General features: G+C 36.1%; 1 protein-coding gene and 1 pseudogene across 2 annotated transcripts; both read right to left on the bottom strand.

Moving 5' to 3' along the window:
- Positions 1-604: 604 nt before the first annotated feature.
- On the bottom strand, positions 605-6,095 carry LOC113491811. Of its 2 annotated transcripts, XM_026868979.1 has the most exons (3): positions 3,996-6,095; positions 2,357-3,498; positions 605-1,989 (listed from the first exon to the last, which is right to left on the bottom strand). In XM_026868979.1, exons 2-3 carry the CDS (start codon positions 3,114-3,116, stop codon positions 1,808-1,810), a joined length of 942 nt encoding a protein of 313 aa, XP_026724780.1. In that variant the 5' UTR covers positions 3,117-3,498; positions 3,996-6,095; the 3' UTR covers positions 605-1,807. The 2 variants fall into 2 exon arrangements, with proteins under 2 accessions (XP_026724780.1, XP_026724779.1); XM_026868978.1 differs by having other exon boundaries at positions 2,357-6,095.
- Positions 6,096-12,834: 6,739 nt separating this feature from the next.
- On the bottom strand, positions 12,835-17,555 carry LOC113508703 (annotated as a pseudogene).
- Between the last annotated feature and the right edge of the window lie 8,454 nt (positions 17,556-26,009).

Here is a 26,009-nt window from a genome sequence, read left to right as displayed (position 1 = left end):
ATATTTTTTTTATACCCTCGTTTACAAATCTGACCCTCGTAGAATGATTTGTTTTTTCTAATTCTTTGCAGGCCACCAAATAGGAAGGAGAAGGTTCTAGTTTCAATGTACCAACAATTAAATAAGCCATATAACGACCACAACTGTCGGTAGTTTCGTCAGCTGAAATCCAAATAAGGTTCTCCTTCAGTTCATTACGTATTTCTTCCATAACATTTTTATAAATTGTTGGTATATAATTTTTACGCAATGTTGACTCGTCTGGTATATTTTGATATAAACAATATTTTCGCAGAAAGTGATTGAGAGTAGATTTTTTTAGTTTATAGAGAGGAATATTACTTGCAAGCAATGCTTCACATAAATCCATGCTAAACTGGTTGTTTTGTTTAAATTCCGAGCTAGAAGCAGAAGCGGTTAAAAGCTGTTGTCGTGGACCTTTTTTCTGCAATCCTGCGACGTGAACACTTGTCTTGACATGTTGGTCTATTTGAAACTTTTTAGTGCACGAAATGTTTTTCTCGCAAAATCGACAATATCAAACATATCGTCGTAAGTAAATGTTCCAGGAAATTCACTTATCCACGAAGACACACTTTTTTTATCGGGAGGCATTGTACACACACAAAAACTTTTAACTGCAGGTGAATTATCCGAGCACGAGCGTGTCAACAATCAAAGTAATAATGACATGCATAATAGGTGGGAGTAGCGCGGTAGGCGAGCGCGCGGCGGCGCGGTCATTTGTCTCTTTCATTTTTTAAGTACCTACCAAAACAAAATACGCGCGGCTGCCGAGTGCGCTACGCTCGAAAAATACCTACCTACTGTAAATTATAGCAATAATATGCATCATCACTAGATATTAGTAAAAATATGCTATTAGCCTTGAAAATCGCTTAAATATGCAAATGCATATTATCCGATCTCTACACCACACTCTATCTCCTATTTATTAATATTTTATTTAATTCTTTACAATAATAATAATTATAAATGAAGAATCTGCAGGATATGTTGATTAAAAAATCGATTAATTTTTCTTTATTTGTTTCGCACTTCAGGAAATCAAATTGGACGTGCAAAAATATGTTGTCTGTGCATATGACTGTTTTTATCAAGTCTTTCAAATATATTTTTTCTAAATATGTTTTAAGAATAGCATCATTTATATCCTGCAGATTCGAGATATGTACAATTTAAGAGAGAGTCGCTGGGACTGCAAAGCCATTTTTTATTTGCATATTCTCTATATTTTAAGTATTCCTGTTCCTGATTGGACATCAAGGTTTTTTTACATTCACTACAACCCTTGACTTCCTTTATTTTTAGCGGTTTTAACGAAATATCCGCTCACATATTGTAGCCCACCGACTACTCGAGGGTCACTTTTGTCTTCAAGGGGTGTAAATACTATATCAGGAACTTTATCGAGCTCGCAATTTATTTGTTCTTTGCAGCCCTCGCTTGTGATGAGTACTTCATGCAAAGCATAACATTTATCCACCTCACAATTTGCCCCAGGGGCCTGGACACTAGAAAGGCTGTTTATTAATAAGCTGCTAAATGCTGCTTCAAATCCATCTGGAGTAGGGTTTACGTTGCGGCATCCTTGGCTCCTTATTGATCCAAAAAAGTTTTCAATTGGATCCTGATTAAGATGCCGCAACCAAACCGATGATACTCCGTACTTGACAGCAACTTTTTTTAATAGCAGTTCTATGCCTTTTACAGTCCATACCCAGTTATTTAATATAGGAATATACTCGTTACTTAATGTTTTTTTGTTAACAAATTTCATATTTTTTTAAAATATTTTGGACTCCGTCCAGGTTTTGCGGTGTACAGAGTTAGGCGTCGCAGGTCCCAGAAGAGATTTGCTATGCTTCTTCCTTTTGCCATAGCTTCCATTCACCGAGTCAAAAAGTTTGTCAAAAAACAAGATGACGTCCGCCTTACTTTTTGCATCTTCTGAGATTATTCCTTTATCTGCAAAATAAGAATAAATTAATAATCATGCTTATATTCGACCTCCTAAGTGGCAAGCAGATACACTAGTTACTATAGCATCTGGTCATCAAAAAACCACTAAATATTAATAAATCTGAACTGGGAGCGTGATGAGAGTGGTTCTTATTTATATGAAAACTTTTTAACTATACAAGCTACGACTACGAGTTAACTACTTCACGCACCCGGATAAACAGTAGCATTTAGTCTTCCTCGATAAATGGGCCTCAAATTAGCATGTTCAAGCAAACATACAAACAAACTCTTCAGCTTTATAATATTATACATAAAACTAGTATATATGAAACAATGCAATGTTACACATTAGCTACAAAACACCATTTACCTGCTAGGTAGCCCATATTTGTTGCTACAGTTTGGCTGAACAGCTGCGTAGTAAATTTCACTTTCATCCTTGGAATTTTGCAAGAATGCAGTGGGAGTCTGTCAATTTTGGCACCAGTCTTATGCCTTTGTTGCCCGGGTTTTCTTGGTAGTGCCGTTATGTGTTCCCACTTTGCTGTTTGAACTTTGCTATCTTTTTTATACTGTATATTTTTAGTTATTAAATTATTTCTTATACACTTCATTAGGTGAGGTGGGTCATACAATGGAATGATCTCCTGATTGTTTACCAGAATAATATTTCCCTCAGGTTCTTCCGATTTTCTTAAGAGAATACCTCTAATCTCTTGCAACAGGTATTTAATGCAGTTTACATCGTTTGTACCTTGGTCGCACACTGTTGCTACCACAATAAGGCCAGCTTGTTGAATTTCCGTAATGACGGCCTTTAATTGTTTTGCCAGTTCAGGTCCCTTTGTTGCAGACTGAGAAAATGTGCAGGCAACAGGTTGCTTGTAATTTTTTACAAGTCCTCTTATCATAAAGACCTGCGCATGATCCGCATATTCAGGCTGTGTATCTTGCCCATTTGTGACAAACCCACTAACTCTGTCTTTCCTTTCATTATATGTCACATTGGGTTTCAGTGACATTTCATCGAAAAGAACAACACATAATTTGTGTTCTGGTTTCATTTTTTGAGCGGATTTTTTTATTTGCGCCATCAATTTTTTATTGATGCTAGCATTTATATCTGCCATATTTATTAATTTTATTAAAATTTGTCTTGATGGCAGGATAAAGATTTTCTCAGGAATCTGTATCCTTTTGGGCTTTGTTTGAGCATAGTCAAAGCTACAATCAAACGCCGCCCTTTTTTTTCTTTTCTATGCTCTCTAAATTGCAGCAAAGTTAAAATTGGATGTGCTGGACATTTTGTCTAGAGTTTCCAGAAATTGTGGATTTGTTGTGATATTTTGCAGGGCCTTAATCTTGACTGCCTGCTTCTTAACCTTGCTACGGCATTTGCTGAGTTTCACACCAACTTTTAAAATTTTCTGATACAGAGCACGCTCAGTTTTAGTTACAGCAACCTGTTTACTGGTTTCTTACTAACACATTTGATATGTATGTTGCGATGGTCTGTAAAACATAATAAGAATTGTATGAATAAAAATTGCAGAATGTATAAGAGTACTAGTAGAACAGTATCAGCGCTAGTTATGTATCAAATTATCTAATCATTAACAAAAAATATGTATTATAATATAATATCGGGACACATTTCACACATGGTCGGTTAACCCCAAGGTAAGCTATTGATTAGCTTGTGTTATGGGTGCTAACACAACTGATAAACTTAATATACTTCTTATAAATAGATACATATTATAACACCCAGACTACAGCAAAAAAATATGTTCATCACACAAATATTGAACACACCGGGAATCGAACCCGGGACCATCATCAGTTCGGTAGTCCAGCATAGTGACCATTGCATCAAAAAGGTTGTTAAATATAAATCAGTTGTTTTCAAACCATGAAAGTATAACAAGCAAACTCAGTTTCACAGTTTTTATTAAGTATGGATGTAATTAGTCAATAGTTTAATAATTCTTTAATTTTCCCATACTTACCAAGATCTTTCACCACTTCTACATTTTCCCCTTCAGTATGAGAGTGTCTTTCATTCTCTATAAGCTGATATTGTGAAGTGGCAGGTTCTGAAAGCCATTAACATAATTGGTAAGAAATGTATGAATATTATGTACAAATTAGGATGATAGTGATGATGATATGAATTACATTTCTGGGGCATACACAGAAATGTAGTAGTTCAGATTGGATAACCATTATTTGAATCTGATTGAAATAATTTAAGCCATGCTAGTAATAGACGAAGTTACTTTTACATACACAATATCTTGCTTGTCTTCTCTTTGCTTGAACACACTAATCCCATTAAGTACTAGTCTGATTTAAAAATGCTTTCAGTGTTAGATAGCTCATTTTCGAGAGAGGCTATAGGCGACTTGTTATCCGGATGGGTGAAGTAGTTCCCAGGGGACGCAAGTGAAACCATTGGAAGAAGCTAGAATGTAGGATCACTCACCAAGATTCTCTTTCATCTGTATATCTTCAATTGTTATAACTTATATCAGATTATGCTCATGGATGACCAAATTATTGATATTTTTGATATTTTCAATAAAACTCGTACTTGCTTATACAAAATCAGCTGCCATTTCTACTATTGCTGACTATTTTTCGTTCTGTTTTTTTTATATCACTCCTACATATCTGTATCATCAGAACAGCATCAAATTTTTTAATACAATCTAAGATAACTTGGAAAAAAATAATTTTTCTCAATTTTTAATATTTTTTCTTAAGAATTATGGAATTTCGGGCCCCTGTATCGAAAAAAAATGTTCTACTCTGTGGTAGCCCATTATCTTTAAAACTTGCCCATTTAATGCAGATTCTAAAATGGTATAATAATTACCAGTATCTTAACAAAGCACCAAGTTATTGCTGTTCGAATCTAAAAAGAGAATTGTCATACAAAATTGATTTTTAAATTAAATTTTTTAACACTGCTGTAACTAATTTTAAACTCAAAGGGAATGCAATTTTCCTTAAAATTTGATCGTTATGGGTTGGTTGACACAATAAAATACATTAATATTTAATAACATTTATTGTAAAAATTTACACAAGATGTTCAAAATGGGCTCCTTCAGCTGCTATGCAAGCTCTACATCTTCTTATAAACGACCGTTTTAATCGATTCGCAAATCTTGCTGACGATATTTCGTCAGCAGCCGAACGTATGCTTTGTCGTAGCTGTTCAATTGAAGTTATTTCTTTTTTGTAAATCTTCTCCTTCAAGCAGCCCCAGTAAAAGAAATCGAGTGGGTTTAAATCTGGCGACCTAGGTGGCCATAGTATTTGCCCTAGACGTCCTATCCACCTCTCTGGATAGGTCTCGTTTAAATATTGCCGTACTCTTACCGCATAATGTGCGGGGCAACCGTCGTTTTGAAACCACATGTTTTCACATACTTCAGGGGGTACGTCCTCCAACAACACAGGCAAATTATTTTGCAAAAAATGCAAATAAGTTTCTCCAGTCAGGGTCGCTGGTAATTCAAATGGTCCAACAATTTGACCGTTTAGGATACCGGTCCATAAATTAATCTTAAACTGGTGTTGTGATCGATCTTGTCTTATTAATTTCGGATTTTCTAGTTGCCAGCTTAATGTAGATTTAAATATCCATCTCTCTGGCACGAGGATTCGTCACTCCATAGTATTTTATTGAAAAAATCTGGTTCCTCTCTCATTCTTCTTAACATTGTTCTACAAAATGCTACCCGTAATGGATAATCTCTCGGAAGTAAGGTTTGGACTCGCTGAAAATGGTACGGGTATAATTCGTGCCGTTTTAATATGCGATGTACCGTCCTGGTTGACATGCCAGCACGACGAGATAACACACGAACTGATATGCTGGGATCTTCGTTCACTATGTTCAAAACTGCTTCATCGTTGCTGATACGCGGTCTTCCTTCACTCGCACCGCCCACACCGCTGCCAGGTATTCTGCCTTCAGAGTATGCATTGTGTACTCGAATAAAAACTCTGTAATCGGGGTGGCGATTGTTTGGATATCTCTCCCGATAAAGTGCAGCTGCTTGGTTAGCATTACCTCTACATTCACCATAAATGTAGTGCATTCACCATAAATGCATTGGCATATTCTAACGGTGTGTAACGTTGAGGCATTGTCGCCGAGCGCCAAGTCGTCAATAACAATATCACAGGTTAAAACTGTCTAAATCACTGAGCAAATCACAGTCCAGATGGAAACAGCAATGTCGTCGAGATCACTCAAAAAACAAGTCCAATACACGGGCAAAAAGGAGTCCAGTAAGAAAAGCAGTAAGTCACAAATAAACAATAATAACAGCGAGGAACGAGATACGGGTGCGTGCGTCTAAGTCCGAGAATGTTAGTGCACTGAAGGTCGCATTTGCATAAAATCATAGACCGTCTCTTTCTTTCTTACAAAAAAATGTAATCTGTCCACTAGCATTGTAATAATAACTCTTTTGTTTATTGAATACGACTAGGATTCCAGGTAGTCGTCCATTAAAAAATAGGTATTTGGGTTGGGTGCGGTGAGTTTTTTATTACCTGAATCGAGTTTTTGCACCTCCATAACGCCCATAACATGATTTTAGATAATGACATTACTGTTTTTTGTAAGTAATAACAGAAGCAAGAGAATAATTTTAATATCGTTATTTTCAAAATTAAGACCCATGTAGATTCAAAACACTATAATATGGTGCTTTGTTAAGATACTGGTTATTATTATACCATTTCAGAATCTGCATTAAATGGGCAAGTTTTAAAGATAATGGGCTACCACAGTGTAGAACATTTTTTTTCGATACATGGGCCCGAAATTCCATAATTCTTAAGAAAAAAATTTTTAAATATGAGAATAAGTATTTTTTTCCAAGTTATCTTAGATTTTAATAAAAAATCTTGATGCTGGTCTGATGATACAGATATGTAGGAGTGATATACAAAAAACAGAACGAAAAATAGTCAGCAATAGTAGAAATGGCAGCTGATTTTGTATAAGCAAGTACGAGTTTTATTGAAAATATCAAAAATATCAATAATTTGGTCATCCATGGGCATAATCTGATATAAGTTGGGGAAATGATAGATGACTATCTGGCCAGTCGACACTTTCGGGGTTATCCATTATTTACGCCACACCCTGTATAATTGAGTTATTAGTTATTATAAAATGTATATATTAAAATTTGTTGTTAGTGTCTATCTCTAAATTATTTAAGTCTTAGGCGGTCCCTAGACATACAATAACATTGTGCATTTAAAAATTTAGTCGCTAAAATTCATCAATATTAACCCTACCTAGTCAATAAATTTGCACAATACGTAATTCATCAAACATTGACCTATAATTCTTGTTGACAGATAATTTTGGTACTGACAGACTGGTGAGCCAGAGAGTTCGGGTTGCGGGGCGGGGAGAACTGTAAACTGTAAACTGAGGCTGTAAACCACAGAATTAAATGAAGGAAAGAAAACGCCTCGTCCTCGTGCGCTCGCGTGATTTGTGTAGATATTTTACTTACCCTTACTTACTTACTAAAAATAATTTTATAAGATAACCTTATTTTTCCACGGCGCACCAACTAATAATCACGGTACACCAGTGTGCCGCGGCACCGGCGGCACACACTTTGCGGAACACTGGTCTAGAGCATCCTGATTAACATTTCTAGGATAAAAATATTTTATCTCATATTTCTCGAACAACAGAATAGACAACCTTTCAAAACTTTCTACAGTTGTAAACCATCCATTAGGAGAAGGAACTCGAAACTTATAGATTTTGTTATTTTTGCGAGCTTTCTCGCTATTTCCGGCGATAAATTGTATTTTTTTCACTATTTGTTTGGCTTCTGTCCAGAAATTGAAAATTTGATGTGTTCGGCTTAGGTCCATGCAGTTTTCCCCGGACGGTGCTTCCTCGAGAACCGTTCACGCTATCAAATAGCTGGTCAATGAACTCCACAGCTTCGCCTGTTGTGACCATTGTCTTACTGACATTTTGAGCCGAGGCTGTTGTTTCTGAAATATCACATAGTTAAATTAGTATTAATTCACAAGTAGTATAAAACAAAGTTGCTTCCCGCTGTCTGTCTCTATGTATGATTGGATATTTAAAACTACGCAATTGATTTGATGCATTTTTTGTTAATAGATAGGTACAAGTCATTTAAGAGGAAGGTTTATATGTAGCATAAACGCTGGAAAAAACTAGTAACACAAATAAAATATAAACAAAAATAACAACTTCTGTTTCCATTTTATCAGACTCTTAAGAAAGCATACATTCTTTTGAGTTGAATGTTTTATTACTCATAAAGGCTTGACTGTAAATTATGAATAAGAACCCAATTATTTAATAAGTGTCTACATTGTGTGAATTCATGGTGTTTATTTTGTTGAAGACTGTAAATAAATAAACGTAAAGTGAATGAGAGATTAAGATGACAATTTTAGTATTTTTAGGTACTTAATGCATATCGATAACAGAGTAAATACTTACTGAACAATGCAGTGTATTTAAGCATTCCACTGGTTGTTGCACTCAGAGTTTGGGCAGCTACACCAACTATATTTTTTTTATTTTTGCTGCGTAAAAATGGTGCTCTGTCAGCCTTTTATGCACTCTAGTGTGACCTAGTTGGCAATCAGCATCAAATACTGTTTGAATATCTTTCCATGTAGCAACTTTGTCTTTGAAGAGCTTGTCTTTCGTGAACAGGTTGTTCCTAAGGCCCTTAAGTAAGAGTGGGGATCAAACAATACACGTAACAGTTGTCCTGACACCTCAATAGTTCCATCTGCAAACAAAAAAATATGGTGAATTCAACAAGCTAATTTGATGCAAGTACAATTTATAATTTGCTGTATTACAGATCAAAATTAGCACACAGGTGACTAATGACATGTACTAACATAAAGATCAGATATTAGATATGTTGTTGGGTACTTTTAACACGTTCACTGTCCAATGACTCCAAATGGAGTCACATTTGTACCAAACTCACATGTCCATGACTCCAGTTGGAGTCATAATTCAAAAGTAAATTTGATGTTTTTTATTTGACTGGACGTATGAATAAGAGGAAAAAGATTCTCATGGACGTATGGTTGGATAACAAGGCTACCGAAAATTTAAAAGAGCCGCCGTAAAATGTTGCCAGTTTCCCATATATGAAGAGGGTAAAATAAAACTTTTTTTTTTTGTAGGCATTGTTGTTTATTTATTTAAATCAATGTAATGTATAATAAGTTTTTTGTTGCAAGTTTTGAAGTTTGTCCCTCTGAAATGAGCTTATTGTAGCAGCCTTTGCATCGTTTTTTATTCGTCTTACGACCTAGTTCCTGGGTCATATTCTCGATGGTGTGTTTGTTTACAGGTAATGACTGCGGACGTCCAACAGATGTTTGGTTTTCGTCTCTTACCTCTAGCAGATTTTTTATTATTATTTCATGTGCCGATAGTATGGAAAGCTTCTTTTGTCCCGAGTTCCTCTGCAGTTCATTGAAAATAAGGCACGAGTTTACCACCGCAATTGACAGCAAGTCTACCGCAATTTTTTATACCAAATTAACGATTTTCTTGTAGGATTATTGTAGCTACTCAACTGATCTGACACATCGATACCTTTTTTCCCTCTATTATACTCTAAAACCATTTCAGGTTTGAGTACTGGTGTTCGCCCGCTACTCATTTTCATTTCTTTTCCATGGCATGTAGAAAGAAGTAAAACGTCACGTTTATCGTGCCATTTTAGCACAGTAATATTGCCTTTCTGCATAGCTGCAATCTCTCCTTTCTTCAATTTACTCCCAGTAACAAGTTGCGGAAGGCCTCTTCGCTTTTTATTCACTGTACCTAGCAAATCAGTATGACGGCTCTTCCAAAAACTTGCTAGAGGTACACTGGTGTAAAAATTATCAGTTATTATCAACCTACCCTCATCTAGCAGGTTTTCAGCAAGACGTGCGACTATACTTCCAGATAAATCCAAATCGTGGACTCTTCTGCTCAGACCGCAATAAATTTCATGTTCCCATACAAAACCATCAATTGTACATAATTTGTAAATTTTAATCCCAGATATCATCTAAATTACCTAATTCAAATAGATTGCCCCAACCTTTCGTGCAGTTGCGCCCGCGCCTTCGTCGTGATCGGTTATGTTCAGATGTCAGTATTGTTGCGTGCGTAATAAAGTGGTTTTTTTTTAAAGGAAGTTAGTTAAAAATTGTATTAGTGATCATCTTAAAATACTAAAATGTGACTCAAGTGTAATATAGTGTAAAAATTAAAAATACCAACCTTCTTATAAACCTAGTGAACCTATTTTGGTGTACCCTCAATTTTGAGGTTGTGAACAGTCAATTAATTAGTGAACAATATGGATAGTATAAATGAGGAAGAGGGTCAAAGTATGAAGGAGACATGGTCACGGGCTGAAATCAACCATATTATCCTAGGTTCGGAGGAGGAATTAGAGGATAATAACTCTGTGAGAATTTCAAATGAGGGTAGGAGGAAGAGGTCAAGACCACCGTCTAATGAGGACTCTGTGGAATTTATTACTGTTAGGAGAAAGGAGAAGAGTAGGGTTACCAAAATTCTCCTTCAATTGAGCATAATCAAACATTGCTCGAAGTGTTGGAAAGGTTTAATTTTTATTGCCCTAGGAAATTACAAGTGTGTCCTAAATGTGCGGGAAACCATGACATCTGTGAGACAACAAAATTTAAATGTGTGAACTGTAAGGGTAATCACTTGTCGATTGTGAAGACCCTTTGCCCGGCTTTCAAAAGGGAGAAAGAAATAAGAGAAATGATGGCTAAGAACAACTGTAGTTACAAAGTAGCATGGAATGAAATTTGTGAGAATAAAACAGAGGAGTCTACTCTCAAGGAGAGCTATGAAAACTATCTTCCCAACAGTCTTTCTACAGATGAAATAATACCCAACCCGAAGATTACAGAAGCAAAAAGGCTGTATGCAGAAACATTAAAAATGACTAACAAATAAACACAACAAGAAAACACTGACAGTTCAGATGGTGAAATAAATAATAGTCATAAGAAAAACAAAAAAAAAAGCACACAAAAAAGAACATGGAAGAAAAATCTAACAAAAATAAATCATTTAGCTGGATCCAAATGTTTCAATGTGAAAATTTGCAAGATGCAGGTCAAATAGAAGAAAAGAAAATTCGAATTTGAAGACTTTTTTAAAATTAAGGAAATTCTGTTTTCAAACATGCAGACTCATGAAAAGATTTGGAGTTTTATTTCATATATTTTGGTAGAGTTGTATTGTATCTTTGGTAAATATTTTAATTATTTTTTTTTGTGGGAGCTACTAGGAACAAGCAATAATGCATAGTTACAAAGGTTAAATATTCTTCAGTGGAATGCTAATAGTTTGAAACCTTTTTTTTTTTTTTTTTTTTTTTTTTCCGGGGAAATCCTCATGGACTTTCTCCGCCCTGGGGAAGGCGGAGAGGTGTGCCGGACTCCTACCGGCTAAAACCACCGGAGTGCTTCACCCTTCCCTTGTAACTGAGACCACGGGGACGCAATGCAAACTACCGCGATCCCAGGCAGGGACACTCCTTGCAGGAGCTGCCACTTTAAATAAAAAAGTTGATTTTACTTCCACCAATTAGGAAGCACGCGGAAGCACCGCGCGCGCCGCCTTTAGCTTTAATTTAGGGCGATAGACTTCCCCGCGTCTACCGCCGAAAGCTATTTATGGTGGCTGAAAGAGAGCATTATCAGCCCTCCTCTTAGCCCTTGTGCGTCGGGCACGAATCGGGAGAGTGGTCGACAGCTCCCGCTCCCTTTCCGCACTTTCTTTGAGTGCCATGACCTCGTCACTGAATTCGGCGACAGCTCTCCAAGATTCCTCACTTCCAACCATTGAGGCTACTACAGAAGGAAGCGAGAGATCCCCGCCCACTACCGCAACGACTGTCTGTCGTTGTATTGCCCATGCTGGACAAACCTCCAGGGTATGCTGCGCATTATCCTCGCTGTCGTTGCAGTGGTGGCAACAAGGTGTGGCTTCCCTTCGGGCGATCCGGAACAAGTAATTGCCGAAGCAACCGTGTCCCGACAATATCTGCGTCATGCGAAAGGTTAGTTCGCCATGACGCCTGCTCACCCATTCCTGAAGGACCGGACGGACAGCACCTACAGTCCTTGATCCTGCTCCTGGACTTATTAGCCGTTCGGCCCATACTTCCAAGAAAGCATTACGGAGCTCCTTTAACATGGCCCCTACTACTCGAGGCGGAGGCCTTTCATCGCGCTCGAGAAGATCTTTTCGCCATTCATAGGCGGCCGCGAGAGTTTTGGCGTCTAGGTCCCAGGGAAGCGATCCTGCCAAGATACACGCGGCTACACAAGATATAGTACGATAGCCGCGTATGACCCGAACTGCCATAGATCTCTGGGGCCGGCTCAGATGACCCAGACCACGCCGCGTTAAGTGGTCCGCCCACACTGGTGCTCCGTATAACGCCATGGAGCGTATTACTCCCGTAAAGAGTCGGCGACAGCTGGCACCCGGCCCTCCCAAATTAGGCAACAGCCGACTGAGCGCAACCGCTGCTTTGAGCAACCTAGGCCCAAGTTGCTCAAAGTGAGGGTCAAATGTCCACTTGCTATCCAGTACTAGCCCGAGATAGCGCATAGTAGACCTGACTTCTATCCGTACCCCACCAATCACAATATGAGATCCTGCTGGTAATAGTTTGAAACCTAAGTTAAGGTCAATAGAGTTACTACTTCGGCGGGAGAAGGCACAAATATAGTTATAATTAGTGAAACTTGGTTAGATGAAGAAGATAGTGTTAGGGTTGGTAATTATAATATTATTCGAAAAGACAGAGAAGATGTCAATGAAAATTATTAAAAAAATGTTAGAATGACCAATACCAATATTGAAATTATCTATGTTCCAATCAGGGATGTTGCAGATGCCGATATTTTCACATCCACGGATATGGATGCGGATGCGGAGTTTAGCAGGCTCACATCCGCGGATGCAGATGCAGATGCGGATGCGGATGTATAAGATATTATGTAAATAAAGTCTATCCATGAAGAATTAAAACAATGACAACGTAATTATTAACATTTTTATTGTAATTAAACATAATTAAGTACTTATTTTTATGTTAAAAATATAAGTCATGTATAATGTAACTGAACACCTTCTGTTTTTTATATCAGTAGTTGATTTAAAAATAGGAGCATTATACTTGATGGAGAGTAGTATTGCCGCCTTTTCTGGTTCTAGTCTGTTACGCAGAGGTTCGTAAATTAATCCCGCGCTACTAAATAGTTGTTCGCTAGGAACACTGCCCGGTGGAGCACATAAAAATCTTCGTACTATCGGCGATAATACCTTGAATTCCCCTCGATGTACACTCCACCAGTTTAAAGGATTTTCACTCACATTTATTCTTTTTTTAGTACGGTAAGCAAGTAACTCTTTTTTTAATACAGCTTCAACACTACTATTTTCTGGCTCATCTTGACTTTCGTCTTCACTCGACGAATCTAACATCATAGCCAGGTCGTTTTTTAAGCATGGCTTTTTGTTGAAACCTGAAGTCCCTGGTCCTAGTTGTTCTGTTTCATTTTCCATGCAATTAGCACGTTATTTCATCAGCATTTTAATCAGCCCTTTTGGCATTGGTATTAACTGATTCAAAATTGTCATTCTCAATATTTATCATTTTTAAAATGTCATCTTTAATCTTTTCTTCAGCCACCGGTGTGAAAAATTTGTGCTTATAGCGAGGATCTAAGTAGGTAGCGATGGTATATAAATTGTTTTCTCCCAAGCTAGAAAACTTTGTAGAAAGTTCGTTTTTCAAGTCGTTACAGCCTGACGAATCGGATCAAACTCTTGCGATCTTGTTAAATAGTCATCAACTTTTTTTTCAAGCATTTGTATTATCGGTATCACAGATGAAATAAGAGCAGAAGAGCTGCTCATTTTCCGTGTTGCTTCCTCAAAAGGTCCCAGTAATTGAATGAAACTTTCAATCATTTTCCATTCTTCTGGTAGAATAGGGTCAATTTCATTATCATTCATGTAAAGGCTCAGAGCATCCTTTATCTTTGAAAAACGCTCGAACATGTAGAATGTACTGTTCCATCGTGTTACACAATCTTGAAACACTTTCAGGTGCGGTTGATTCAGTCTGTCCTGAATTGATTGCAGTTGTTTCTGGGCAATGGTAGAGTGATTGAAATGGGTCGAAATTCTCTTACATTTTTGTTTTAGTATTTTTATGTTTTCTTGAGAACCTAAACAACTACGGATAACCAGTTGTATCTTGTGAACAGTACAGTCTATATCATTTAATGCTGCTAATCGCGCGGCTCGTTTCATATTAGACCCTTCATCTCTGATTAGGCAATGCAGTTGTTGTTTTTTAATGTTCCATTCAGAAAGCATGTTACTGAATTTTTCAGCAACTAAGTCACCAGTGTGACGGCCGTCAAATGTCTCACATTTCAATGTTATCGATGATCTATCAAAGTTTTCTGCAATTCCATGGCAAGTCAGGCTAAGCAAAGAAGCGTTTGAGCTAGGATCCGACCAAATGTCAGACGTAAACGACATGTTATCATTTTTTTTAAAGTAAAGTAAAGTAAATCTTTATTGCATACCATAATGTTACACAGGTGGTAAATTATAACTAGGTTCACAGCTCATTATGGACCCTGTCGGGCACAGCAATTTTCGATTAATCCTTTAACTTTTTGAGCCACTTTGCTATATAATTCCTTGCATACAAAATCTGTAAAAAAATTGCGTCCCCTAAAGTTATATCTTGGTGCTAATTCTTGTATCAGTCTACGAAAACATAGCCCTTCAACAAAATTAAACGGTAAATTTTGAAGTGCAATCATTTCTCCAATGAGTTTATCAATTTTTTTAGAATTCAAGTTATTGACGTCCCACTTCTTTTCTTTTAATGAAAGTTGTTTCTTTGATTCTTGCAGAGGAGTGGTAACTTTATCTGAAAAATACACAAATAAATAAAAATTTTCGTTGTAAAAAACTATTTACTTAAAAGTAATTAAAAAGTGAGGACATTTTAAAACACCAGAAAACCTTTCTATATATTTTTGTAAATAACTTTCAAAATCAAATGTCCAACTTATATTGCAAAAAATAAAAGGAGTTTATTCCTTATAAATATTTATAAGAAGGAAGGATCCCTAATGTTTTCTGACATTAACATTAAATATAGCGTGAAGCTAAACTACACTTAAAAGAAAAGGTACACTTTTTGATAGTGATAAAATTTTTGCAATCAGCCGAATAGTTTTTGAGTTAAGTAATTCACTATTCATATTTTAATATCATATTAAAAATATACATTTATGTACAGGTTGTTTTATTTTGAAACAATAAAAAAGTAGATAAATGAATTACATATATTAGTCTTTTTACAACTGACGTTTTATATGACAGCAAATAACTATAATATTGATTGGAAACTTAGCCAATAAACCACAACTAAAACTATTATTTTATTAAACTAATCAAACAATGCCTCAAGTAAATATTAATTAATTAAAACTATTAATTATGAAACTTACTTGCGTCAGATTTCATCTGTTGTATTTTTTTTTCTTTACTAATGTTCTCAAATGTAGAAAATTCTTCTGAGTGCATCGACTTAAGATGGTTTTTTAAAGACGACGTGGTGCGGCCCTTGCGAGAGTAGTTTTTTTTGCATATTTTACAATCAGCTTTATCCTGGTCTTCTTTATTTGGTTCAAAATAATCCCATACATTACTTTTGGTCGGTGGTGACATTGATGACTAAATAGTTAGATAGATAAACTATCAATAACGGGAATCACACTGGAAAAAATAACGAATTTCGTCATAAAACGATATTTTTTCCTACAATAAAACGTATTACCGGCGTAATATAATAGAAGTTACCCTGTGATCTTATGGATATTAGTCTTAACCCTAGCTCACTAACCTTAATTTAGAGTAACGTAGTCACTAACCATTCGTAAATTTTACGACAAATTAAAACATAAATATTTATAAGAAAGAACTTTAGTAATAACCTAAAATGACCTTATTGACCATTTTTAGCGCTATTTCAATTAAATAACATGAACTGTAATTAGAATATATTAATTAGTGCAATCGTTACACATTGAAACAAAATGTTCCCTACAAATCGCTTTTTTGCAGCTGTTACAGAAGTTGATGGCCATCCGGCGTTTTTTTGCAGGGAAGTTGCTATAAGTTTTTATTTATTTAGGCTCCAGACTAAGACCTGGCTTTGTATCAGTATCAATCGTTAGGATCTCCGCTATAATTTGCTTCAAAATACGGGGTAAAGTTACGGTTTGATCTGATCTTTTATGCAACCAGGCTTCATTGGTTCGTCTGCCATTTCTGATGCAAAAGATCTTCTTTTTTTAAAAGGTTTTCCCATTTCTGATCGAATTAGACACGTGGACAACATAAATATTCACAATAGACAAGTTAAGACTATCAGAAAACGAGAATAATGACCATTAGTTGGTCTTACGACTGGTACACTCATAACCGAGCACATATTCTGATCTACAGTATCAGTTCTTATAATAAGATCAATATATTGACACCGATAGGTGTAAATGATAAAATACTACAATATAGTTCATAAAATACGTAAATAATTATATATCTATAATAAAAGATTAAAATTATCAACAGAAAAAAGAAATATGACTTGAAAAAAAGCACTACGCTGCCACTAACCTTTCGTAATTTTTACGACGGTTCCGCAATATCTCCAAATCTATAAAAAAATCATCCGCAATGAATGATTGCGGGATACTGGCGATGCGACTTAGGAAGGTAAAAAGAACGGCAGCAGCGGGAAGGGGCGGGAACTTATTGAAACATTGAATGCGTGAAGTGAGCGTCGTAATTTTGACGAATGGTTAGTGATCTAGGGTTAAATAATATAAAGTTTTCTTGTAAACTCTTCTTATTTACAACTGTATCACAATAACATTAAAAATACCTATTTATCTTTATGATACGATAAGTAGTTCACTTTCACTTCACAACGCAAACAAACACGTATTTATTCACTTGCACTTGCAAGGAACAAACAAATGATGCACTAGCGAAAACAAACAAACGTGTCGAATCTTGTCACTAATTTCTTCGCTCCCATTGGTTATTGTCACGTGCGACGGGCACGCGTCAATCACCGGCCCCGCCCAATTTCTTTCTTGTCGCTACTTGTATAATATTCGCATCCGCATGAACATTCGCATTGATTAATGCGGGTGCGGAAGCAGATGCAGATGTCCTAAACAATGCGAATGTTCTGCATTTGCGGATGCAGATGCGAATGTTCGCAACATCCCTGGTTCAAATACTAAGTATAGCTGGAATAAACAATATTTTTTCTTATATAGCCCACCGACAATTACTACAAATCAATCAGACTGGGACCAATTTTTTTTTTTTTTTTTGTGGACAACTCACACATGGTTATCTGATCCCAAGCTAAGCAGAGCTTGTGTTATGGTAACCAGACAACTGATAAACTTACTTATATATTTCTAAATACATACATACTATAGATAAATTACACCCAGAAACCAGAACAAATGATCATGCTCATCACACAACATTTGTCCTGGGTGGGAATCGAACCCACGACCTCCGGTATAGCAGTCAGGTTCACTAACCACTAGACCAACAGGCCCGTCAAATTTAGAATTGCTGGCACTGGAACTTTGGTATCAGGTGACTTTTATGCTCACCACACATTATGGTCCTATAAAACTGATAGAAGAGGTGAAATGATTTACCAAGCCATGTTTGTAAACAATTATTTGTGCTTGAATAATGGAACTGCTACAAGAATTAGAATTGCTGATGGCAACTGGCAACAATCTTCTCCAGATATTTCATTCGTGACCACAGATATAGCTATTAAATTCACATGGCATTCCACTAACGACTCTTTGGGAAGTGACCATATTATTATAAAATTGACCTATGGATATGAAAGGCTAAGAAGAGAAACTATAAAAAAGCAAAATGGAAGGAATTTTAAGAAGAATGCGAGCAACACTTCTCTAATTTGCCAATATTAAATGATGTCAAAAGTAATTATGATTCATTTGTAAACAAGTTAGACTGCGCGGCTGAGGAGGCTATACCTTGGATCAAAATTTGTCAAGATCCCAACAATAAATTTAGACCTAAGCCTTACTGGGATTAAAAAATATATATATCAAATATTTCGAAAGCAATAGCAGAACGCAGACTAGCGCTGGCACAGCTCCGGCGTAACCCTACTCCAGAAAACTATAAAATTTATAAAGAAAAATTAGCTTTTGCTCAAAACTTGATAACGACTGCGAGATGAAAAACAAAGAAGATGATATAGGAGTTGAATTGATTAACGTCTTAAATAAGAATGTAGAGTTGAAAAAGGCGGAAGAAGATGAAGATAGACTTTTCTTTTTGTCGTTGGTTAGTGAAATAAAAAAAGTGCCTGAACATATACGCCTACGTACAAAATCTCAAATAATGCAAGTCATTACTGAAGCCCAAACGTAAGAGTTGGTCTGAGTTTTGTACAAGTATTGGGTCCGAGACATCTACCACTGAAATGTGGAGGAAGATGAAGTGGGTGAAAGGCTTTAAATCAAATCACACTGTAGATCCAATTAAGGCGAAAGATTTGCTGTTCTCACTAACACCTGACAGTGTTGCAGAAGCACTTCCAAATTTTCAAGAGATTGAAGATGAAAGTCTGAGTCGAAATATCTCACTGGTGAAGTTAGAAAATTGTTTAAAACTAAAGCACGCATATCCAGGATCTGATAACATTTCATATTCAATGATTTACCACCTGCCTAATTCCGGAAAGTTATTTCTCTTATATATATTTAATTTAATCTTAAAAGTAGGTGTTGTTCCTAATCAATGGAAGGTCATTAAAATAATAGCTATTCCTAAACCAGGTCGAGGTCCAAATTTGTTATCTTCCATTAGACCTATCTCTCTTATTTCTTGTGTGTGTAAGACCTTTCATACTATAATTTGTAAAAGATTAGAATTGTTTATTGAAAGCAAGAAATTGCTATCAGCATCAAAGGTAGGCTTCAGAAGAAATAGCTCAGCATTAGATAATCTCACGAGGCTAGTAACAACAGTGCAAATAGGTTTTGCGTTAAATAAACCCACAGTAGCTTGTTTTTTGGACATTGATAGTGCCTATAACAATGTCAATATTAGTGCAGTAATTAAGTCATTAAAGAACATTTATATCCCTTCTAAAATCAATCGTTACTTATGGAATTTTTTGTCGGATAGAATATGTCAAATTGCGTTATTCTATTACACCCATTCTCTTGGCAACCTCTCTTAAGATTAGCGATTGCAGATCTTTTCCAAGAGAATCTTCGAGCTGAAGAGATTCTACTTTCAAAACAAGGCAATGGATAAGTGGAATCACCTTGCTGCTAGTGCAGTACTTATCGCCGGACACTTCCTTTGTTGCAGCTCTCTACTGGTCGCAGTACTTGTAAGACTGAAGTAAGACTTGATAGTTCAGACGCAGAAAGCTTCAGTGCAGAAAAGTCAGCATTATCTGTAACTGATGATAATGTGTGGATACTGGATAGTGGAGCTTCAATGCATATGACATACAAGCGAGAATATTTTTGTGAATTTAATGAATATCATGCAGATGAGAAAAATAGAACTGTCAAATTAGGAAACAAGCATGATATTGAGGTTTGTGGAGAAGGTTCAATATTGGTTGAGAGAAAAGTCAATGGACAGTGGGAGTTTTATTATTTTTATCAACTGTATCTAGGCCTGATATAGCTTATGCAGCAGAACTAGTAGTCCAGGAACTATTCATGTAAATGCTGTTAAGCGCATAATTCGTTACTTAATTTGTACTAGGGATAAGTCAATTGTTTATGATTGTAACTCTGAGTTAGTTGGATATTCAGACTCTGACTTTGCAGGCGATTTAGATTCTAGAAAATCCAATACTGGATATATATTTTTAATATAAATAATATAATACATAACCCAGTATTTCATAAGAGAAGTAAGCACATTGATGTACGGTACAATTTTATTCGGGAAAAGGTTGATGAGAAAATAATTATTATCAAATATGTAGAAAGTTTATGTCAATTAGCTGATTTCCTTACAAAAGCTTTACCACCATGTAAGTTCAATTTTATTAGAGACAGTGTTATGAAAATGTAAATTAGTTAATCCTACTGTTAGTCCGTTCAAATTAGACCAAAATATAAGAGTGAAGTTACATAAATTCCCACCAAGCTGAAAATCGGTAAGATTGTTTGAAATATCATTAAAAACAAAATTTGAAAGTTCCCCATGTTTCCCCTGGAAGCAAAAAAAATTATTCAAGGTCAAAGGTCAAAAAAATGAGTTTTTCGCGATTTTCATCAAAACGGTAAGTTTTATCATAAAAATATCTCAGACAAAATTGTAGATCATAAAATTATCTACAAAAAATTAATTTATACTTTTTTTCTACGAGCCACCGTTTTTGAGATATAACGATTCAAAAAGTTGTAAAAGTTGTAATCGTCATAATATGCACGTTTCCACGCCACCTATGAGGTAGTGTACTTAGCGCGTTTTTTTTGTGGTTTGCCCAGTAGGCCTATTCCACGGGTCAGTTTTGATCTCGTTTAATTTGAAACTATTGAAAAATAATGGATATTAGCAAGATTGAAAAGATAAAAAGATAATGAATTTTTAGGAGTAACAATTTGAATAATACCCATTATGTGGAGTGCAGGTTGTCGAGTAGTGTGTATCATTTAACCAATATATGTACTGCCACTTCTTACTAGGTCGTCGTCACTACCTTCTACTGAAATTATCTCTGATATTAAATAGTGGCATTTAGTCCATTGAGATGTTACATTTTTTAAAGGACGCAATTTATTTTTATGTGTAGGGGTGTCAGTTTAATGCTAAAACCAATTTTGTAGGGCTGCCACCCTTGTTCCACGCCCGCCATCTAGGAAATATTCTATCTCTTATACTATTTCATCATCATCCATCATCAATCTCAGTTCTATCATAATATACATAAGTGTAGTAATAAGTGTTTTTTTTTATCAAAAACCAGACTAGATATTTTAAGTTTTATATTTTTGATACGTATAATTTGTTGTTTTTTAATAGTTTAAAGCCTAAATATTACATTATTTGTACCACATTTTTTTTTCTTTATCTTTACCGTACTATTGCCTAATATGTCTCACACAGCTGTAAGTTGTAAAAAATAAATAAAGAAGACAGCAATAAAATACAGATTTTGTTATTTATATCATTTACTAAAAATAATGAGAAAAAATGTAATTATCAAATCCTGTTTAACAAACAATTGAGTACAGCTCTCCCTTGCAGTGACTCATTATGGCTTAGGCTGCCTCCAGAAGCAGTAGATGCTGGATCTAGTGGCGAAAAATGATCCCCATCATCATGTACTGCAGAGAGGTCTTGAGGAATTCCAGCTTTTAGGATTAAATTGTGTAATACACAACAAGCCATGGTTATTTTGCTTGCCACAAATGGGTCATAATGTAAAACCCTGTCCTTCAGAAGGCATCGCAAGCGGGCTTTCAATAATCCGAAACACCGCTCTATACAGTTTCTGGCTTGCACATGTCTTTGGGTATTATTTTCTTCCCTTGAGCATTGAGGATAGGCAGTGCCGGTTTTAGTACTACTAGCGCCCTGGGCGAGATTTCTACGGCGCCCCCTAACTGCAATTCAAACCCATACGAAAAGAGGCGAAGGATAATAATGAAATAACCATTTATGAAAAGAAATAAACTATATATAATAAAAAAAAAAATATTAAAAAAACTAATAAAATTTTACTTTTCTGGCCTTTCTATCGGCGAACTCTTTTATTAAGTTATCAAAGTCGATGTTTACAGCAATTTCATTTTCGATTGACAAAGTTGCCAAGTTTGTCAATCTAGATTGAGATATTGTCGATCGCAGATAGGTTTTTATCAGCTTAAGCTTAGAAAAACTCCTCTCTCAACTAGCAACCGTTACGGGAATAGTTAATAATATTCGTAATGCTATCCAAACATTTGGATATAGTTCTTGTAAGTTGCGGTCTTTGATAAAATTTAAAACAAAAACAGGAGTAACTACTTTCTGATCAGGCAAAAACGATTTCAGACTTACGAGTTCATCGCACAACATACATCCATCTATATCTGATTTGGAATTTACATTTAATTTCAATTGAAGATCACTACAGAGTTTGATAAGGTCGTGTTTTTCTGGAATCTGTTTTTAATTGTAAAAAAAAGACCAAGATTCCGAGTACTCACATAACTGTTCAAATCTTTCGTTGAGTGGAGTTAACGTCGTGTCCAAAAGACAGTTGAAAAATTCAAACTCAATTTTTTTTTCTGGAGAAGTTATAGGCTCATCTTGGACAGTTTCACCAGCTTGGCGCTTAACACGTCGAATTCTTGTTGTCGCTCTAAACACAGGCTCTATTTCTAACTCTTCAGCCAATTCCTTCGCAGTTAAAATGGCGCTTTCAAAGCCTGTATTTCTATATTCTTCCAAGAAATTGCAGCATTTTTTCAACATGTCTGTGCATTTACCGAGATCCATGTCTGTTCATTGTTGTTGCCAGCGAGTGCTGTTTGGTCCAATGGGTTCGGACCGAGCACTGGCGGGATACAAAGAAGCAGGAGTTCAACGCAGTAAAAGATAATTGTGCAGTGCTTACATAGTTGTTTATTGTCCCCAGTATTTCTAGGCTTCCTAGTCTTCCTAGTCTTCCAAGGTTCCTTTCCGGATGCTCACTGGATGTGGAATGCCTAGCCGCCGGGAGGGCCCTCTTTTTATAGTGACTGCCGACCAATCACGGGGGCGCGTATTTGGCGCCAGCCAATCATGGCGTGCCGCGTTCCCGCGCTGGCCGGCAAGAAACCCTTCCAGAGGCTTATCCCGGCAGTTAGGCATCCCTTACAAATGTTCTAGACCTTTTTACCCTACTTAACCCTAACCTTACACCTTTATTTACATAAAAATATGTCTTAAAATAAAGATAATTGCTAAAACCCGCACCTTAATCATGACAACAACATGGTGCTGCCCCCTGTGACAGAATCGGTAACTAAAAAGTGAATTTTATGTAGGTACTTTTAAAACAAATCTACGTGTGTCGCCACCTACCGAGAGTTAGTTACAACAAATTCTAAATAATTGCGGGTACTTTGAAACAACTCCTATCAATAATTGTTTCTAAATAAAACCTATTTCCAGGTTTTTCAGGGTTAAATAGTATATGGACAACACTTAGGTAACTAAATCTTAGTTCTCTAAGTCCCTAGCACAAAATCATATAGCCTTAAACATTTGTAAACAAACATTATTTTAAACCATAACATAAACAATGTATCAAATATATACCTACGTACACCTATAACTGATTGCAAACGTAAACAAACTCATTAACTTTAAGAAACTTGAAACGTTAATCAAACAAAAACTATAACATACTTAATTTAGGTGTACGTAGTTGTCATCGTCGCTAACAATTGTAGAGATTTACTAACGACATTAATTTGAAAAAGTATGTCATACCAGACAACCAATGAAACTATGAAGCCGAAATCTTTTAGCTGTTCGGCTAGAGTATTTGATAAACTTGTATCTTTCACTAGACATATGGAACTACCCGTATCAACAAGCAATTTTAAGGATTTTTTTGAATTAGATGTTTGGACTTCGATAAAAGGTAAAGACGTTTTTTTATTCTGAGATAGATCATATATCATGGGACATTCTTCGGTGCTCTCAAGTAAACTATCTATTAGACTTTCATTGGGACTAGTAGAAACAGAGTCATTAGAAACAGTGGACTGCACACATGCAGGCTTTATAGAGTTAGTATTTTTATTGCCAGTGGGACATTCGTCCGAAATAGAAGGCAACGATTTTTTTTGTTTATCAATGGCTTTTTCAGCACGATTGGAATTAGAAGTATGATTTGATTGTATAAGCTTAGTATCGGAATTAGAGATAGTATTCGATTTAGTAGATCTTATATCTTCCCATGATACTATCTATCAAATCAACGCCGCCCATATGACGGTTATATTCTCCGACTATATTTGGTCGATCAATGGTTATATAACATTTACGCACCTTATCATACCTTGAAACTTGAGCTTTAGGTAGTTCGCCTACAAAACTTGAAGCAAGTGTGACTATTTTATTGTCTTTTCAGGCAACTGTAGAGATCTCTGTTCCTTCAATACTGCCAACATATTCAATTGAGTAGCCTCGATCTTTTTTAGAGATCTCTTTATCCTGGGGGAGTTTGCAATCAGGTATGCGATTACGTCGTATTGTCCCAAGGCTAAGAATGCCTTCTTTGGCTAGATATTCCAAGAGTGCCAAAGATGTAAAATAGTTATCGAAATAAAGGCGATAGTTTTGATTTCGCGGTATTTCACGAGAAAGTCTCACAACAACATTTGATGCAGCTCCTAAATCTGGTTCACCAGGCTCAACTTTATTTTCTGTTCCAATTTCAGGCTCAAATTTGTATGCAAAACCGCTCACACCACTCAGTACATAAATTTTGTAGCCCCATTTATTTGGCTTCTTAGGGTTACACCTTTTCAAATTGTGTCTGGCTTTAGTTGAGCAAATTTGCTCATCCACGCAAAGATACTTTTCCAGGGGCACATTCTGGCAGGTTTCATTTAGAGTTTGAATAACTGGCCTAATTTTGAAAAGACGGTCATGGTCGTTATGATTGCGAGGAACATTATTTGAATTGTCGTTGAAATGTATAAATCGCCTTATTTTTTCAAATTTATTTACTGGCATTGTGTCTTTTACAAGAGGTGTTCCTATGTTCCTGCTCCAATGTTTCGTAACTCTTGGAAGATGCACTAACGACATGATGTATACAAGTCCAATGAATTGCTGCATATCTGTCTCTGTGACACGAAAAGTCTTACTTGGATCTTTTTGCACAATATCTAGATTCGTTTGATTGGCAATGTTTTCAATCAAGTTTTTTGGAAATATTTTGAAAAAGAACTGGATCGGAGTATCAAGGTCTAAGAAATCCGGGGACAAGGTCTCGTTACCTGTGAAACGGAGTTGTTGCTCATTCAGTTCTGGGTTCCTCTTCCTCCAGCGTACATTCAGTTTTTGCCTGGTTTGACGGCGATTTGCTGATGGTCCTGGTTGAGGAGATGATCTTGACTGGGAAGAAGATGCAGCGGTGGGCGAATCCTGGGAAATATCATCATGATGCTCCAACCTTCAATAATACTATTGATATCTAAACCCTCAATATTTTCAGAAGCTTCATCATCACAATGGAGGTCCAGATCTGGAATAAAATCTGGATCTGCAACGCTGTCGTCATCATCGGCCAATCCATCCTCACTAGCTTCATAATCAAAGAGAAACTGTTCGATTTCCTCTTCTCGCAGGTTTCGAGAAGTCATCCTGTAAAAATATCAAACAAAGGTCAATGTACTAAACGATAGGAAAGTCATTAGGCAATGTACCAGAAATGTCACAAACCATAACAAATTACTTAACCCTTTATAACTCAACCTCGTAAAATTTATAAATTACCCAGTTTTATGGTAGTTTTCAATAAATTAAAATACACGTATTTTTTAATTTTTCTTTATTTTTATTAGAAAAGTACCAAAATGAAAAAAGGGGAGTGTGACGGATATGGTACATTGACACAAACTGCTCCTTTAAGGAATTCGCGTTGGCACTTATACGCGAATCCAGTGTTTAGTTTAAATCATTATTATCAACTTCTTGAATCTGCGGGGGTGATGACATATCTGCGTCATGTGTTTCTATATGATGTTGTCTTTGATAGGATGACCTTTGTTGTAATTTCCTGGAATTATTA

Source organism: Trichoplusia ni, chromosome 3 (genome assembly GCF_003590095.1).
Source record: "Trichoplusia ni isolate ovarian cell line Hi5 chromosome 3, tn1, whole genome shotgun sequence".
Taxonomy (NCBI): domain Eukaryota; kingdom Metazoa; phylum Arthropoda; class Insecta; order Lepidoptera; family Noctuidae; genus Trichoplusia; species Trichoplusia ni.
This window is presented reverse-complemented; position numbering and strand designations above follow the sequence as displayed.